The sequence below is a fragment of the Rutilus rutilus genome (assembly GCF_951802725.1).
Source record: "Rutilus rutilus genome assembly, chromosome: 1".
Lineage (NCBI taxonomy): Eukaryota > Metazoa > Chordata > Actinopteri > Cypriniformes > Leuciscidae > Rutilus > Rutilus rutilus.
The window spans coordinates 23,652,081-23,671,119 of NC_140209.1; the positions used below are offsets into that span (position 1 = coordinate 23,652,081).

The 19,039-nt window shown below is 41.7% G+C and overlaps 1 protein-coding gene across 1 annotated transcript; it reads right to left on the reverse strand.

Moving 5' to 3' along the window:
- Positions 1-1,172: 1,172 nt before the first annotated feature.
- Positions 1,173-18,624, reverse strand: LOC311304384 (interferon-induced very large GTPase 1-like; the record flags this gene model as incomplete). Its single annotated transcript, XM_084431352.1, has 2 exons — positions 18,573-18,624; positions 1,173-5,900 (listed from the first exon to the last, which is right to left on the reverse strand). The coding sequence occupies exons 1-2, from the start codon at positions 18,591-18,593 to the stop codon at positions 1,173-1,175; spliced, it is 4,749 nt and encodes a 1,582-aa protein (XP_084287478.1). The 5' UTR covers positions 18,594-18,624.
- Positions 18,625-19,039: the final 415 nt, after the last annotated feature.

Below are 19,039 nucleotides of genomic sequence, written 5' to 3' on the forward strand. Positions count from 1 at the left end.
CTGATTGGTCCAATTTCGGTTAGAGATTTATTACCTAAAACAAAAGGTAGCCACACATACAGAGGTAAATAAATTCACATGAATTCATTAAGTGTATTTTTGTTTTCTTCTTGTGCATATTCACAAACACATGCATTCATACATACAGGTCTAAAATTTGCACACGGTTTAATCCCATAGAAAGTTAGATGGGCAGACACAAATATACACATTTGGATGAGTTTATTGGATGGTACTGAAAGTACTAATGGGTATCATATTTGTGTTTAAGTTTTAAGCAGATTTTAGATACCAATTTTAAATTAATTAGTAAAACATTTCAATCACTCAATGTTCTCTAAAATAAAAATGATAACATGTACATATTTGGTTAAGATTCACAGTATATATTGTATATTCATAAGTTTGAAACCTTCACATCCCACCGCCTTTGCCACTACATAATGATAACTGTATTAAAGAGTGGCCTAGAGTTAAACATTCAAATCATCTTAAAGGAGAAGTTCACTTTTAAAATGAAAATTCTGTCATCATTTAGTCACCCTCATGTTGTTTCAAAGCTGTAAGAATTTCTTTCTTCTGCTGAACAGAAAGGAAGATATTTAGAAGAATGTCAGTAACCAGACAGTTTTTGGGTCCCATTGACTTCCATAGTAGGAAAAAAATATACTATGGAAGTCATTGGGACCCAAAAACTGTCCGGTTACTGACATTCTTCTAAATATCTTCCTTTCTGTTCAGCAGAAGAAAGAAATTCTTACAGCTTTGAAACAACATGAGGGTGACTAAATGATGACAGAATTTTCATTTTAAAAGTGAACTTCTCCTTTAATTCACAAGTTCACATAATATTTGAATGGAAGAGAGGATTGCTGTCTGTGAAGGAGTGCTCGAGCTCGAGACTCGACCTGAGCCGAGCCCCAAGTTACCCCCTTGACTTCCTTGACTTTAGTGGGAACTTTGAGTTCAGAGCTGTCTGGAACAGAGCATTTAAGTAGAGATTGCTTCACAGATACTGATATCAGATATGTGAGGAATATATTTTTTAACAGAACACTTCAAATCTTTAACTCATCTCTCTGATGTATTCCGTGAACTGAGGTATGATTTCAGATTAATTTCAAAGTGTTCTGTGAGTCGAAAACCAAAAGAAACGTATTTTACTTGTCCATTTACATGTATTTATCCAAACTCTCAATAACTTCTTGTTTTGAGTATTTTCTCCATTCATTTGGAATCTCTCCTTCCCCCTCAAATGTTTTCTTGTGGTATTTTCCCAGATCTTTCTGGAATCTGCACACAAACCACTTCCAGTAGGGCAGTTCGGTGAGATCAGGGGTGATGCTCCAGTCTGCATAAACTCCTCCTGCTCTTCTGTATTCTCTCCAGAGGACTGTATCATCTGAATCATTGGGATGAAAATATAGAGTGCTGTTTGCTACTGCTGATGTGCAGATATGGGTAGACAAGTTAGATGTATTATTGTAATATGTTCCATTGAGACCAGTACTACGATGAAAAGGAGCACTGTGTTCTCCATAATGGTTTCCTATGGAGTAGGTGCAGACGGCTCCACAGAATGGGCACTGAACCCAACAGCACTGACAGAAGTGATCAATCAGAATCTCATCTGGCCTGAACTTATAGTCCAAATTTAATGGGAATGTATCTGTGTTTAATCTACTGCTGATGTCAGACATTATAGCAGGAAGCTCTTTCCTTATCACATCTTCTAGGAGGTTGAAATCATCAACATCATCATGTTTCACTGCACTGAGGTCTTTTTCAGAAAAGATCAGCACATTTGAGAGCTGCTGTGTGAAACTCTTCAACCACAAACCAACATCTCCTCTGTTCACTTGAACATGTTCAGTAGATTCATGTGCTGCTTTTATGATTTTCTGCTGCAGGAGTTTAATGTTCTTCTTCATCTTGGGTAAAACACTGACACTGAACTTATCACTGATGTACTGACTGACTTCATCTCTGATGAAATCCTTATAGTGATGGCTTGGAAAATTAATGTAATCTATGTATTTGACAAAATCCTCCTCTTCTGCCAGTGTCTTCAGGATGTGTTTCTCTAGATTTGATCTGTTTCCATTCAGTGATGAACAGTTTTTCATTATTTCATATGTCAGATCTCTGGCAGTCTTCTTGTAGACACTCTGCTCAATGGGCTCTTTGAGTTTCTGACAGATGATCTCTCCAAAAATGGCAGCTGATGTTGCTTCATGACAGTATTTCTGGACAACACTGTAGTACTCTTCTCGCTTTCTCTCAACACATATTACAGGATCATTGGCATCTCTGAACTTTCTGTGCTGCTCAGTGATTATCTTGTTTGCTTTCTTACAGATGGAATAAACCAAATCCATGAAGAATTCATTCTTGAACTCATATTTCACTGATTCTTCCTCATGTTTTTTTACTCTCTTCTTGATGTAATCTGTGAGTTGTTGAATGTGGCTGATCTTGTAGCCCATCGTTGAAATGTTAAATGAATTAATCATTCTGTCTGTCTGCTGGTCAACATCTGTGACTAATGATCTTATTCGAGCTTCATCGTCTGGAGACAGAGTTTGAATACATCCAAATGTTCCTTTAACTGTTCCTTTTGTGGAGTTTTTGAAAATAACATATTCAAAATAACTCCACACAGTGAAAATGTTGATGTACTCATTGTCCTCTGTAATGTCACCCTCAAAGACGTTACTGAGGATATCTCTCACATCTCTCATTATGTCAATGTCTTTGATTGGAGGAGTTTCTGTGATGATCTTATTCACACTCTGTTCCCAAAACAAAGCAAACTCTTTCTTCAGTGTTTCTTCATCATTTGCTATGTCTTTGCGTTTTAAGTGAAGTTCTTTGCTCTTTTCATAGAGAGTGTTTTCATGATGTGTCCTCTGAGCATCAGTCTCTTTCTTCAGGTCTCGCTGCTGAAGAATCTCGTTTAATTTCCTCTTTGTTTCTCTCACAATGTTTTCCTGAAGCTCTTTGATTTTAATTTCAAATGATGATTTCCACTGAATCAGTATATCTTTATCTTTGTCTTTCTCAAAGAATTCAGACATTGATTTTTCCACTTCTTCGCTTGTCTTCTTCAGGTCTGTTTGAAGATCAGTTTCCTCAACCTCATGAATTGCTTCATTTTCTATTTTGTTGTGTAGTTTGTTCTCAGTTTCCATCATGGCACTGCGAAGACTCCAGGACCACTTGCTGTATTCAGTCTCCAGTTTCTTGTAGGCTGAAATTTCCAGAGAATTTCTGAAGCTGAATACAAATCGTTCATTCAGTAAAGCCTCCCAGAGATCTTTAATACGGACTTTAAAGTCAATCGGCATCATTCCATGTGACTTTGAGGCATGATACATAATAGTTTCCTTTAGTTCTTGAATATTCTCACAGTAGTTTGGGTTTGGTCGTGCCATGGGTGGGTTTCCTTCCCAAAGATGAGCAAAATATTTTACATCATTCTGAATATCAAATCTAATGACATCACTGAAACGTTCTGCATCACAGTCTTCCTCTTCAGCAGCGAGTTTTGTCATCTCATCCAGTGTCTCCTGCAGTCGTCTCCTTCCCTCCATGTTTTTCTCTCTAGCTGTGACGTCTGAAACGTTCTGATGAACAAACACACAGCTGGGATTCAGTCTGACCTTCTTCATCCTCAGGAAGGCCTGAACAACAATCTGAAGAATGTCCTGCATCTCAGCTGGGTTTTCACCAAAGATGTTGATCAAGGTCAGATTTCCAAGACCAACAACAAATGTGGCCAATTCATTGTCATGATCTCTTGTTGATCTTCCAGCCAGTTCTAGAGCACGAAGACCCTCAGTATCAACAACCAGAATATAGTCAAAGTTCATCTGTGTTTTCATCTTGTCTGAGACTCTGACCAGCTGCATGAAAGCTCCTCTGGTGCACCTGCCAGAACTGACGGCAAATTGGAGTCCAAACATGGCATTCAGCATGGTGGATTTCCCAGAGCTCTGAAGCCCTAAAACTGACAGCACAAAGACTCTCTGGTCTCCCAGTTTCTGGATGAGTTTATCTAGAACAGCAGAGATCCAGATCACAGGAACATGAGCAGCATCTCCATCCATCAGCTCCAGTGGAAGTCCAGAGATCATCATCTCTGCTGCAAGACTCGGGAGAGAAGAGAAGTGAAACTGCAGGTCTTTCTTGTTTTTCTTCACAGATGAACATGATTCATAGATCTGACCGATCTCCCTCATGATGTGCTCCAAACCAAAGGCTGCAGCTTGAAGTTCCTCAGATATTCTTTCAAGATCTGCTTGTTCACCTTTGAGTTTTTCAGATTTATCATGATTCTCTTTCAATTTTAAGACTGTTGACCACTTTTCATCATATTTGTGATGAAGATCAAAAAGGCCAGCTGAGGTAAATTCATCCAGGAGTATTCCAAGCCATTTAATGAAAAATATCTTCTCAGGTTCAGCATATGAATTCATTTCTTTAATAAACATCTTAATAATCTCACTGATGTCAGATTCATGCTGCTGTTCTCGGATTTTATTCATCTCGGTTTGTTTTCTACTGATGTCCATTTCTAGTTCATCAGATCGAGGTCGATGTAGGTCTTTGTTCTTCTGACTCCACTGATGCCACAGTTTCCCCTGATGAGGCAGAAATGAGTCCTTGATTTCTGTCAGATCTTTCTTCTCCAGTAAACTCATCATCTGCCGTGCTGCTTCTCTTCCTCTCCTGCAGTCTTCATCATCTTCCTCATCTACTCTGATATCTGAGTGTTTGGACACATCTTCAAGTCTGAAAGTGGAAGATGATTCTGAGAGACAATCATTTATGGTTCTTCTGAGTTCTTCAGATACTTCTGACTGATTTCTGTCTTTCAAACCGATCTTGTATTTTCCTTTTATTGGCTCGGTTACAGCAGAATCATCCTCAGTAAAAAGACAAATAAGTGGCTTTGAGTCCTTGTAGAGTTGGTCAAGTTTTTTCATGCTTTTGTCATTCTTGTCCAGTTTTGATAGTTGAACAACATTGACTGAGGCCATTTCAATGAGGATCTGCAGCTGTTTCTCATGTTCTCCTGCATCACCGTGTAGATTACAGAACGCAACACAGTCCGTGAATGTATCCGTGTTTTTCCCAGAGGGGCAGAACCAGGCGATCTCCACCACTCCATCCATCAGGACTCTGGTTCTGCTGCTGCCTGGGCAGTTCCTGTGGAAGAACGTGTTGTGTTTCTCATTGATCAGACTGTTCATCAGCTCAGATTTGGATGAAGACACAGAGCCAAACCTGAAGAATGACACCATTGGAGTTTGTACCTTGTAGATTGGATGAGTTTGACTGATGATCTCATTGTTGGTGTTTCTCATCTTCCAGCTCTTGTTGATTTGTCTGAATGTCCAGAAAGGAAACTCAATCTGTTGTGTGAATGGATCAGGAACAAGCAGAGGCAGAGCGTACTGACACTGGGACAGTTTAGTGACCATCAGCTGCTTCAGGAAACCATCAGCACAATGAAACACAGCCACCTGAACATCCATCGGGTGGATTCGGTCAGACTGACTTGTTTTAGACACTGACCCTAAATTAAAAAAAAAATCATGAGAATCAGCTTCTTGTCTAAATGAATCATTACTGCCTTGTTCATTGTGACCTTCCTCATTGGTCTCATTAGTTTTGATGTATCTCGCTCTGTAGTTCATCATCAGTAGTTTTTGTATGAAAGTCTGAATCAGATCCTCTTCGGCACAAAACTCAGGAGACTGTAATGGATGTTCAGTTAACTGAAGAACATCTGCAGCTCTCAGTTTATTGTGATGTCTGCCTTCAAGATGAAGTCTGTGGAATAGATTCATTTTTTCAGTCAACACTTCTGATGTTCCACAATGATCTTTTTCTGCCTGTTAAAAAAAAGAAAACTATTTCAGTTATTTTGATCATTTACTTTGGTTTTAATTTATTTAAAAAATGGTTAACACTTTAGTATACTGTTTCTTACTTGCTGCAGAACTAATAAGGAATTATTGAAGAACTAATAGGTAATTCTTCATTAACTAGTACTTCTATTGTTAACTACTAAGGAAGATGTGTTGACTAATCAGTATTTCATTTTATAATTGTGTTAAGTCACAGTTACCCACTAAACAATGGACGTCGGAAATACATGCAGATCATGTCTATATTGGGCCCGTTGGTCCATGACCAATTCTGGACATCTATTCGACGTCCAAACTAGGTCCACTATTTGGACGTCCAACCATGACCCAACTTGGATGTCATATTACTTTCAGTCTACATCTCTCTACCCCTTCACCACCAACACCCCCACCAGTCACTTTCAGGCGAAACCTGCGCTCACTTTCTCCCTCCCATCTTTCCTCTGCCGTGTCATCTTCTCTTCCCCCACCCTCACAATTCTCATCTCTGGATGTGAACACAGCAACGGACACCTTATGCTCCACTCTAACCTCTTCTCTAGACATTATCTGCCCTCTCTCCTCCAGGCCAGCACGCGCTACTCCCCCTAACCCCTGGTTATCTGAGGTTCTTCGGGAACACCGGACTGAACTTAGGGCAGCGGAGAGGAAATGGCACAAATCAAAAGACGCATCTGACCTGAGTATGTATCAATCTCTCCTCTCTTCCTTTTCTGTGGATGTTCATGCTGCAAAATCTTCATACTTCCACAACAAGATCAACAGCTCCTCCAACACACGTTCACTCTTCAAGACATTCAACTCTCTCCTCTGCCCACCTCCACCACCACCCGCCTCCTCCTTAACTGCTGACGATTTTGCGAACTTCTTCACCAACAAAACAACAGCTATCAGCAGTCAGTTTTCAGCTCCACACACACAGGAACCCAGACTGACCGCTTCCACAGCCAATATCCCGCTGTTCTCCTTCTCCTCGCTAACCGAGGAAGAAGTATCTACACTTCTCCTCTCCAGTCATCCTACCACCTGCCCTCTAGACCCCATCCCCTCACACCTTCTACAAGCCATCTCTCTGACACTTCTACCATCACTAACACACATAATCAACTCATCCCTCCATACTGGCACCTTCCCTACAGCATTCAAGCAGGCTCGGGTCACTCCACTGCTTAAAAAACCAACACTAAACACATCATCTGTAGAGAATTACAGACCTATCTCTCTCCTACCATTCATTGCGAAGACACTTGAAAGAGCTGTTTTCAACCAAATAACATCCTTTTTGTCTCTAAACAACCAGCTGGATGTCAACCAATCTGGCTTTAAGAAAGGGCATTCAACAGAAACAGCATTACTGTCAGTCACAGAAGCCCTACGGATCGCAAAAGCTGCTTCCAAGTCTTCAGTCCTCATTCTCCTGGATCTGTCTGCTGCCTTCGACACTGTGAATCATCAGATCCTTATGTCCAGCCTCTCATCACTGGGCATCACAGGAACTTCACTCGACTGGTTTGAGTCCTATCTCACAGGTAGGTCCTTCAGGGTCGCATGGAGAGGTGAGGTATCCAGAGCACATCAACTGACCACAGGGGTTCCCTGCTGTTTCTGTTGAATGCCCTTTCTTAAAGCCAGATTGGTTGACATCCAGCTGGTTGTTTAGAGACAAAAAGGATGTTATTTGGTCCCCTCCTCTTCTCCATCTACACTACATCACTGGGAAACATCATACAGGCACACGGCTTCTCCTACCACTGCTATGCTGATGACACACAGCTCTTCCTCTCGTTTCAACCAGATGATCCCACAGTAGCTGCACGGGTCTCAAGCTGTCTGGCGGAACTGCGGAACTGCGGAACCTGGCAAAGACTGAGCTTCTCGTCCTCCCTGCCAATCCGTCTATACAACACGACTTCACCATCCAGCTAGAGTCATCATCAATCACCCCATCAAGGTCGATCAGAAATCTTGGAGTAACATTTGATGACCAGCTGTCCTTCACAGATCACATTTACATTTATTCATTTAGCTGACGCTTTTATCCAAAGCGATTTACAATTGCTATATATGTCAGAGGTCGCACGCCTCTGGAGCAACTAGGGGTTAAGTGTCTTGCTCAGGGACACATTGGTGTCTCACAGTGGATTCGAACCCGGGTCTCTCACACCAAAGGCATGTGTCTTATCCATTGCGCCACACCACCCCATTTCAAAGACAGCTCGATCATGCAGGTTTGCACTGCACAACATCAGGAAGATCAGGCCTTTCCTAACTGAGCATGCAACACAACTTCTCGTCCAGGCCCTGGTCATCTCTAGGCTTGACTACTGTAATGCTCTTTTGGCCGGACTTCCAGCATGTGCAACAAAACCCCTACAGATGATCCAAAATGCTGCAGCTCGTCTTGTCTTCAACGAGCCCAAGAGGGCCCATGTCACTCCTCTGTTCATCTCTCTGCACTGGCTACCTCTCGCTGCTCGCATCAAATTCAAGGCATTGACGCTTGCTTACAGATCTATCACAGGCTCAGCTCCCTCCTACTTTCACTCACTCCCACGAGCCTACATCCCTACCAGACGCCTACGATCGGTCAACGAGCGACGTCTCGTGGTTCCATCACAGAGAGCCACAAAATCACTTTCCAGAACATTGTCATTCACAGCTCCATGCTGGTGGAACGCTCTCCCCGGCCTCATCCGGAATGCAGAATCACTGGCAACATTCAAAAAACAGCTGAAAACCCATCTCTTCCGTGAGCACTTAACCTCTTAAAAAAAAAAAAAAAAAAAAAAAAAAAAAAACTTGCCCTTTGAAACATCACTTATCAGGCTTATGCTACTCTGAATAATGCCTGAACTTTGTATTCTGAGCACTTCTTGCATTGTTGTTGTTTTTGCCTCTTCATGATGACTCGCTTAATTTAGTCCTAATTTGTAAGTCGCTTTGGATAAAAGCGTCTGCTAAATGACTAAATGTAAAATGTAAATGACAATGTAAATATTGACGTTCAACATTGGACCTTTTGGGTAATTTTTTTGGACGTCATTTGGACGTCTATGACAGGTGCAGGAAATTTACATGATTACTATCCCACTGCGCAATGTGTCGTCGGAGTGACGTAATTTTCATGTAATTTTTGGACGTCCAAATTCGGTCCATTGAAGGGGTTGTTTTTTCGACGTCTTCCGCACGTCGGTAATTACATATTACATTACGGTATTACATATGTAATATTTTTTTTATTTACAAATATCAACATTGTTATTATCAACATGATTAATACATATGAATACAGATTAGTAATAATTATTTAAGATCATTTTCCAAAAACTCCATTTGATCATCTCAGCATCAGGTGATAACTGGAGATGTGTATAAAGGTGTGATGCTGTAGCTCAAACAGTAGAGTGTTGGTGCTTGTAATGTTAAGATCATGGGTTTGATTCCCAGCGAAAACAAGAGTGTGTGTGTGTGTGTGTGTGTGTGTGTGTGTGTGTGTGTGTGTTCCTCATGAGGAGAAGCCTAAAGAAACCGCAGTTTTGTTTGAGCGCGATTATTGTTTGGAAAACACTTATCTAATAAAACACACGATCCACAGCAAGCCGACCCCGTCTCCTTCCTTCTTCCCACAAACGAACTTTTGTGGACGGACGTCAACATTAGACGTGCAGAAGACATCGAAAAAAGACGTCGCCTGGCATCACAAAACAACCCCTTCAATGGACCGAATTTGGACGTCCAAAAATTACATGAAAATTACGTCACTCCGACGACACATTGCGCAGTGGGTAGTTAATCAATAACTAATTAATTCTGTCATACCTCCTGAAGAACCACTATTAATTATCTACTAATTAAGGTTCAAGAAAAATAACTAAGAAGTAACTAATGAACAGGCATACACAGCAAAATCCTCGGTGTTAAATTAACACTCTCAGGGCCCTATTTTAACGATCTGAAACACAAGTGTCAAAGCGCAAAGCGCAAGTAACTTTGTGGGCGGGTCTTGGCGCTGTTGCTATTTTCCCGGCGGGATAAATGACTCTTGCGCCCGGCGCAAATCTAAAAGGGGTTTGTCTGAAGTAGCTTCATTATTCATAGGTGTGGTTTGGGCGTAACGTGAAATAAACCAATCAGAGCGACATCTCACATTCCCTTTAAGAGCAGGCGCGCTTGTTCTAAAGCGGATTCCTATTATAACGGCGGATTTGCCAGGCGCACGCGAGGAGCGGTTCACAGCCGAGGAGACCGACGTTCTCGTCAGGGACGTTGGGGATGGAGAAACACACCCAAATTAACTTCGGTTAAACAGGCGTATGATAATTTGGGTAAATGTGTAAGCCAGATGTATGCTTTTATAATAAAATGTCTATCTATCTATCTATCTATCTATCTATCTATCTATCGTAATAATGTATGATTTGCAAAAATGATAACTGCTGCGTCTGTGTGTAGATGAGAGAATCAAAGTGTATGCGCGTTGTGCACACGCTACATTGATTAAGGCCAAGCATGCGCCCCTAAAATAGCATATGAATAACATGCGCAACGCGCCACTGACTTTAAACAGTTTTTTTTCGGTCAATGGCGCAATTGTTTTCTAAACCTGTAAAATAGCATGAGGGAACGTTTGCGCCGGAACACGCCTCCTCTTTGCGCTGAACCGCCCCGGGGAGCGCAAGTGTATTTCTTAGTTAACCGACGTGCATCTGTGGAGGGAAAACTCCGCTTTGCGCAGGTGCAAAATAGGAATGATACATGCGTCGGTGTACAAAGTCAATTGTGCTGGGTGCAAGATAGGGCCCTCAGTGTTTATATGAGTCCACACCAAGTGTGCCGCACAAGCCCTGAAAAGTGAAGACAAAACGTCTCGATCGCCCCCCGGTGGTCCTAGTAACTGGTCCTTGAACTGCCACCTTACCATGGTGGAGGGGTTTGAGTACCCGAATGACCCTAGGAGCTATGTCGTCTGGGGCTATATGCCCCTGGTAGGGTCTCCCAAGGCAAACAGGTCCTAGGTGACGGGTCAAACTAAGAGCGGTTCAAAAACCCTTATGGTGCCTATAAAATTGAGGACCGTGATGTCGCCCTGGAGCCAGGCCCGGGGTTGGGGCTTGTATGCGAGTGCCTGGTGGTCGGGCCTCCCCCCATGGGGTCCGGCTGGGCTCAGCCCGAAGGAGCGATGTGGGGCCGCCCTCCCGTGGACCCACCACCTGCAGGAGGGACTGTAAGGGGCCGGTGCTTAGTGGATCGGGCGGCAGTCGAAGGCGGGGGCCTCGACAACCCGATCCCTGGACGCGGAATCTAGCTCTAGGGACATGGAACGGCACCTCTCTGGCGGGGAAAGAGCCTGAGATTGTGCATGAGGTTCAGAGATTCCGACTAGAGATAGTTGGGATCACCTCCACGCACGGCTTGGGCTCTGGAACCACACTCCTTGAGAGAGGATGGACTCTTCACCACTCTGGAGTTGCCCATGGTGAGAGGCGGCGGGCTGGTGTGGGTTTGCTTATTGCCCCCCAGCTCAGCCGCCATGTGTTGAAGTTCACCCCAGTGAACGAGAGGGTTGCTTCCCTGCGCCTTCGGGTCGGGGATAGGTCTCTCACTGTCGTGTGCGCCTATGGGCCAAACGGCAGTGTAGAGTACCCGGCCTTCTTGGAGACTGGGAGGGGTGCTGGAAAGTGCTCTGACTGGGGACTGGGGACAGTCGTTCTACTGGGGGACTTCAACGTGATTGGGAGGAACGGCCCCCCTGATCTGAACCCGAGTGGTGTTGTGTTATTGGACTTCTGTGCTAGTTACAGCTTGTCCATAACGAACACCATGTTCAAGCATAAGGGTGTCCATCAGTGCACATGGCACCAGGATACCCTAGGCCGGAGGTCGATGATCGACTTTGTGGTTGTTTCATCTGACCTCTGGCTGTATGTCTTGGACACTCGGGTGAAGAGAGGGGCGGAGCTGTCAACTGATCACCACCTGCTGGTGAGTTGGATCCGATGGCGGGGGAGGAAGCTGGACAGACTCGGCAGACCCAAACGTACTGTGAGGGTCTGTTGGGAACATTTGGCCGAATCCCCTGTCAGAGAGATCTTCAACTTCCACCTCCGGCAGAGCTTCGACCAGATCCCGAGGGAGTCTGGAGATATTGAGTCCGAGTGGACCATGTTCTCCACCTCCATTGACAACGCGGCCACTCGGAGCTGTGGCCGTAAGGTCTCCGGTGCCTGTTGAGGCAGCAATCCCCGAACCAGGTGGTGGACACCGGAAGTAAGGGATGCCGTCAAGCTGAAGAAGGAGTCCTATCGGGCCTGGCTGGCTTGTGGGACTCCTGAGGCAGCTGAAGGGTACCGACAGGCCAAGCGGACTGCAGCCCGGGTTGTTGTGGAGGCAAAAAATCGGGCTTGGGAGGAGTTCGGTGAGGCCATGGAGAAGGACTATCGGTCGGCCTCGAAGAGATTCTGGCAAACCATCCGGTGCCTCAGGAGGGGGAAGCAGTGCCCTACCAACACTGTTTACGGTGGCGGTGGGCAACTGTTGACCTCGACTGGAGATGTCATCAGACGTTGGGAGGAATACTTAGAGGATCTCCTCAATCCTGCCGTCACGTCTTCCATTGAGGAAGCAGAGGCTGAGGGCTCAGAGGCGGACTCCTTGGTGGCAAGGCACCGGGGGTGGATGAGATCCGCCCCGAGTACTTCAAGTCTCTGGATGTTGTGGGGCTGTCTTGGCTGACACGCCTCTGCAGCATCGCGTGGCGGTCGGGGACAGTACCTTTGGACTGGCAGACCGGCGTGGTGGTCCCTCTTTTTAAGAAGGGGGACCGGAGGGTGTGCTCCAACTATAGGGGGATCACACTTCTTAGCCTCCCCGGAAGAGTCTATGCCAGGGTACTGGAGAGGAGAATATGGCCGATAGTCGAACCTCGGATTCAGGAGGAACAGTGGGGTTTTCATCCCGGTCGTGGAACACTGGACCAGCTCTATACCCTCTACAGGGTGCTGGAGGGTTCATGGGAGTTTGCCCAACCAATCCACATGTGCTTTGTGGATTTGGAGAAGGCATTCGACTGTGTCCCTCACGGCATCTTGTGGAGGGTGCTCTGGGAGTATGGGGTTCGGGGCCCTTTGCTAAGGGGTATCTGGTCCCTGTACGACCGGAGCAGGAGCTTGGTTCGCATTGCCGGCAGTAAGTCAGACTTGTTCCCGGTGCATGTTGGACTCCGGCAGGGCTGCCCTTTGTCGCCGGTTCTGTTCATAATTTTTATGGACTGCTTGTTAACATCAGATGTCTTCAGTAATGCTCATTCATCACTCAATTAATCACTTAATTATCTCATTAACCCCTTAACCCCTGAAGGCATTTTTAGAGTTGTTTTGTCTGAGTGACACACACAAAACTAAAGACTCATAACTCCAAAACTATAACAAGGAGAGTCAAAAGGTAGGTATCGTTTGATAGAACTCTTTTCAAATTTTTTGAAAATATAAATTACATTACATTTGGACATTCTCTTGCCAAGAGAAACTGCTGATAAATACAAAAAAACATATATAATTTTTATAATGATAATGCATATCTTTCTTATTTGACATGGAATAACCCAGGAAGTAAATAAGGTAGGAGGATAATTATTTTTGGGGGAAGTCCCTCTACATATGAGCTGCATCTGGATACAATTTTGTGGTGATTGGATAAAGTAATCAAAAGTTAGAGCATTTGGAACCGAGATAGCCTTTTTGTTGAGACCTTGACGCCCCCTCATGGGCATTTTTAAAATGGTTTCACCATGAAGAATATCTTGTCATAAAAGCAATAGATAAAGTTCATTTTGGGCTCATTAAGTGCCATTTTCAACGATTTTTGAATGTTTCATGAGATGTATGATGTTTTTGACACATTGCAGTACATAGTACAAAAAAGTATTTTATAGATTATGAAAAAAAAAAATCTATACAAGATGATACATATTTTGTGTTATTCCACGTTTGAAAACAAGCACGGACGGTTCCGGGAAAATTGGAAAACACTTTGCACCCAGGAAGGATGAGAGAATTTTTTTTTAGCCAAGTATGCATCACTTCGTGAGGAATATCTCGTGATCAAAGCAATGGATTATGTTGTGTTTGAGCTATTTATAATCATGAGAATCTGCTGTCAATAAAGATGTTCGATTTTTCACAATCCATGCATGTTTCATTGAGTTATGAGCTGAAACGTCACATCAAAACAACATAGCATTCACTGCTATTGCTTCTTCATAGATGCGCCTCTGGTATTTTTGTGTTAGAACGCCATAAGGAATATCTTTAGATCTGAGTGATGGATTATGGTGAGTTTGGGCTCTTTTTAACCTTAACAATCTGCTGTAAATAATGATGTGCCATTTTCCACAATTGATGCATGCTTCATTGAGTTATGAGTTAGAACGCGACATAAGTGCTACATCTATAATAAAGTCTATGTGTGCATTTGGGGGTCCGTGTGTTACAACTCCACGAGGAATATCTTTAGATCTGAGTGATGGATTATGGTGAGTTTGGGCTCTTTTTAACCTTAACAGTCTGCTGTAAATAATGATGTGCCATTTTCCACAATTGATGCATGCTTCATTGAGTTATGAGTTAGAACGCGACATAAGTGCTACATCTATAACAAAGTTCTATGTGCACATTTGGGGGTTCGTGTGTTACAACTGCACGAGGAATATCTTTCGATCTGAGTGATGGATTATGCTGAGTTTGGGCTCTTTTTAATCTTGAGAGTCTGCTGAAAATAATGATGTGCATTTTTCTACGATCTGTGCATGCTTCGTGAAGTTATAAGTGAAAACCAAACGCAAGTGCTTCATGGGTAAATACTAGGATAGGCGCGTCTGAGGTATTTTTGTGTTAGAACGCCATGAGGAAACATCTTTAGATCTGATTGATGGAATATATTGAGTTTGGGCTCTTTTTAATCGTGAGCTCCTGCTGTAAATAACGGTGTGTCATTTTTCATGATCGATGTATGTTTCATGAAGATACGAGTAAAAAGGCCAAGTCTAAGCTACCTTGCTTGGCTACGTGCGTTTGTGGATTTTTTTGTGTATTAGAACTACATGAGGAATATCTTTAGTTCTGAGTGATGGATTATGTTGAATTTGGACTCATTTTAATTGTATTCATCTGCTGTAAATAATGATGTGTCATTTTCCACAATCGGAGCATGTTTCATGAAGTTACAAGTGGAAATGTGTCTAAAATTCAGCATCCATATATGGGTTACCCATGGGTCTCTTGAGGGGCTTATTTTACAAAAACCTTGTTAAGTTTAGTAAAATGCCTGAAACAATTATGCTTGTTGTATTTTACTCATTGAGACCTTTCAAATGACATATGACACAGGACTATCTGAACTGTATGATGTTTTTGACATATTGCAGTATGTAGTACAAAAAAGTCGTTTATAAATTATGACAATTTATTTTCCGGCGGGACACTTCGGGGACTGCTTCAGTGATTAATTAAGTGATGAGACATAATTAAGACATTAAGCCAAAAACAAAGATGATCAGATAATGTTAGTTATTGTTAGTCAGTTTGTGTAAATGTATGTTTTTTGACCATTGTTTTCCACTTTTGATGTTATTTCTTGTGAAAAATTATTATTGTAGTTATTAAATATTCGCTTAGTTTTCACAAAAGCTTGCTGCCTATGTTAATGAATGACAGGATCGGCCATCACTCTTACGTTCCGATATGAACTCTCTCATTCATTGATATTGGCAGTGACAAAACACATGCTGCTTCCGATTTTAAATTGATTAAACCAAAGACTTTAGGGACTTTTTAAAGTACATTTGAATGTACGATCATCACACTGCAACTGATGCACAAATGCACACTGCATTTAAAGGGACACACATTTTTGCTCACCCTCAAAAAGGGATAATTTTAACATGCTATCAAAATTTATTTGTGGGGTATTTTTTAGATAAAACTTCACATAAACACTCTGGGGACATCAGAGACTTATTTTACATCTTTTAAAAAGGGGCATTATACCACCCCTTTAATAGCCTATCTCATAAACTTTTACACTTCCTCAGTATTAGTTTAACACTTAGAATTTTGCTGTGAACTTTAGTACATTTTATAGTTGATAACATTTTGTGGATTTCTCTTTTAACTAGGGGTGTGCACAAATTACTTAGTAATTAATTCCAAAAGTAATTTGGAATTACTTAGATGAAAATGATCTTACTAAATGATCTTACAAAATGGAATTACTTTTTATAACATGAATTAATGAAACTGAGTTCCCTTTCGATCAGTCAGTCGTATTGCGTAGCTATACGCTTTGGGGAAAACTCCTTTTTCTCAGAATACTGAAGCCTTTTTGCATAATAATGCTGTGCTACTGCACAGCCATAACAGTGCAGAGACTACTCGCACGCTATTGGCTGGTCAGTGGTAACTGCACAAACCTATGGCAGAGCGGAGTAACTGCGCGAACCAATCGGTGCACAGCCCGCTGAGCGCAGAGCCCGCCAGAATGGGCGGGGCATCTGCCTATAAAAGACTCTCGATTTTGCCATAGATTCAGATTTATCCCCTTCAGAGACGATCCACGGACCTCACAGAAATTACTCAACTACAAGCCTTCACCTTCTTCGCAGAGCCAGCAATGGAACAGCAAGCAAGCCTGTGGACTGCAAGCAGATCCATATGTTTCCCTGCTTTCTCTGGCGAGTGCATTTAAGGTGGTATTTTTTCTAAAAGAGCAGCGATGTTGTTGCAAATGTCACGCCACGGCTGTGGCACATGCAGAGCCTCTCTGCATGTTGAGGATAAACGCAGTGAGTGTGTCGCCTGCCTGGGTAAAGCCCACGCGGACACCACTCTTACTGAGACGAGCTGCTCTCTCTGTGAGAGTATGCCGCTCTCATCTCTTTTTGGATCGCATTCTATTCAGAGCAGTGATCTGAATTGTTGAACATGTTGAATTGGTTTGTGAATCAGTTTGAATTATTTGTTCAGTTTCCTGCACGCACAAAATCATCTCAAGCAGTTTCATACTCGGAGTCATAGCAGAAAATTTGAGAGCATCAAGAGCATTAGATTAAGTGGCTGTGGCCTACAGTCCGTTAAAAGCAAATCTGCAAATGCATCATTTTGTTTGCCAGGGATGAAGATATTTATGTTTAACATATGCGTTTGTGAATGAGCTACATTTGATTTAAGTTCATTCAGGTAATACATTTTACTAAAAACAGGTTTACCTAAAACAGGTTTACCAAACAGGTTGTTACACCATGATACCACCACTACAAAGTACCAATACATTACCAGTTTGGACATGTACCTTAATTTACATTAAATGAATGAACGCCTGCCTACCCTCAGTATTTTGTGAGTATTGCACAGTGGCAGCGAACTGTTCGTCTTGAATGTCTTTGCTTAGACGCAGTTAGCTAGTGTACACGCGCCTGCAGAAATATACATTTGATTACATTTTGGTGAACAAACAGAAGATCATCTGTCAATGTAAATTTGATCATTGTTTGTGTTCAGATGCTCAGTAGCGGTCATGAGCGTGAGCATATGTGAAGTGTTTTCACTCACTTTCCGTGTCAGTGGTTCCTGTTGTAAATATTAACATGTAATTGTACTGTTGTTATATAGGGTATGTATGATCTGAAGTAACTAGCTACTTGAGTAGATTTTTCATTGGATACTTTTTTACTTTTACTCAAGTAACTATTAAAATTATTACTTTTACTTGAGTACATTTTTTGAATACTCACCTCTGTCCATTGGTGACACACATATGGCCACACCCACTTCCCACTTGATTTGAGTAATCTGAACCATATATTTCCATACAAAATGACACTTTTTCTGAAGTAGACATTGTATTCACAAATAGTATTGCAGTAAATTATGATTTGAATTAAATCTCTAACAAACACATAAAGGACATGTGGAAACAACCTGCACATGCGTAACAGTGTGGAAGACATGTTGCATCATAATGGAGAATGTGTTGGTGTTTGTTTTATACTTTATGCATTTTCAGACAAAAAACTAGAATGAATGCTATCTTTTGAACAGTTCAAATGAAAAATAAGATTTCTACCAATCTTTGCATGATTGTTAATCAATGGTCTGAATGCCCTTTATGACTTTGATGCATGCAAGGGTAATACATTAATAAATTGCTGTTGTTATTTAATTTCTTTTGAGATTCCTAATATGAAAGCTAGAGTCTTATAGCTTTCCAATGATATATAGTTTGTCAAGATTACAAAGGCTCAGAATAGGATTTGACTCTAATAAATATGTCATATATTATTATAATAATAAAATAAAAAAATAAAAAAAACCCATAGGTGGAACGGTGACAGTTAACAGAATCTCTATAACACCATGACTGATACTGACTGATATTGTTGTTACATAAGTAAACAAATATATTGTATATGCTTTTGCTAGATTAATTTATGGCAAAATCACCAGTGTTAAATGTGCACTGCAAGGTGTATATATAAGTTTATCTATCTGCATTTAATTACACATTTTATTTATATTATTTATCTATGTGCATATAATTACACACACACTACAAATATATAGTTGTAAAGTAATGAAGTCAAACCTGAGTTTTGAAGTCCCCCATCTCGGGATCATCAGTTCGGTCTCGAGCTGCCATCTGTAAACTTCTCTGTAAACTGTGTCTATTTATACAGTGTCCTTGTCGAAAGTGTTTTGCATTCTAAACATCACCTGTCGTGTCAGTAAGAAAGTGAAAGAGTTTCAGTTATTTACTTTTCTTTGGAAGTCTTTGACCTGATCTGAGCTAAGGTTAACTTTTTGCATGTACTGAAGATATGAACGTTTCGTTTATGCCATTTCTGTATTTTTATAATTTTAATAATGATTGTTTTATTTACTGATATGTGCAGAATTATAGAGAGGATATGTAAACCGTGAAAATTTTTTTTTTTTAACTGGAATGAAATATTGAGGAACTGGTATTGTCAAATAGTTCCTTAGAAAAGTGTTTCCTTATTTGTGGTTAAGGGTATTTTTTTTTTTTTTTCATTCAGTTAGACCGGTTCTCAA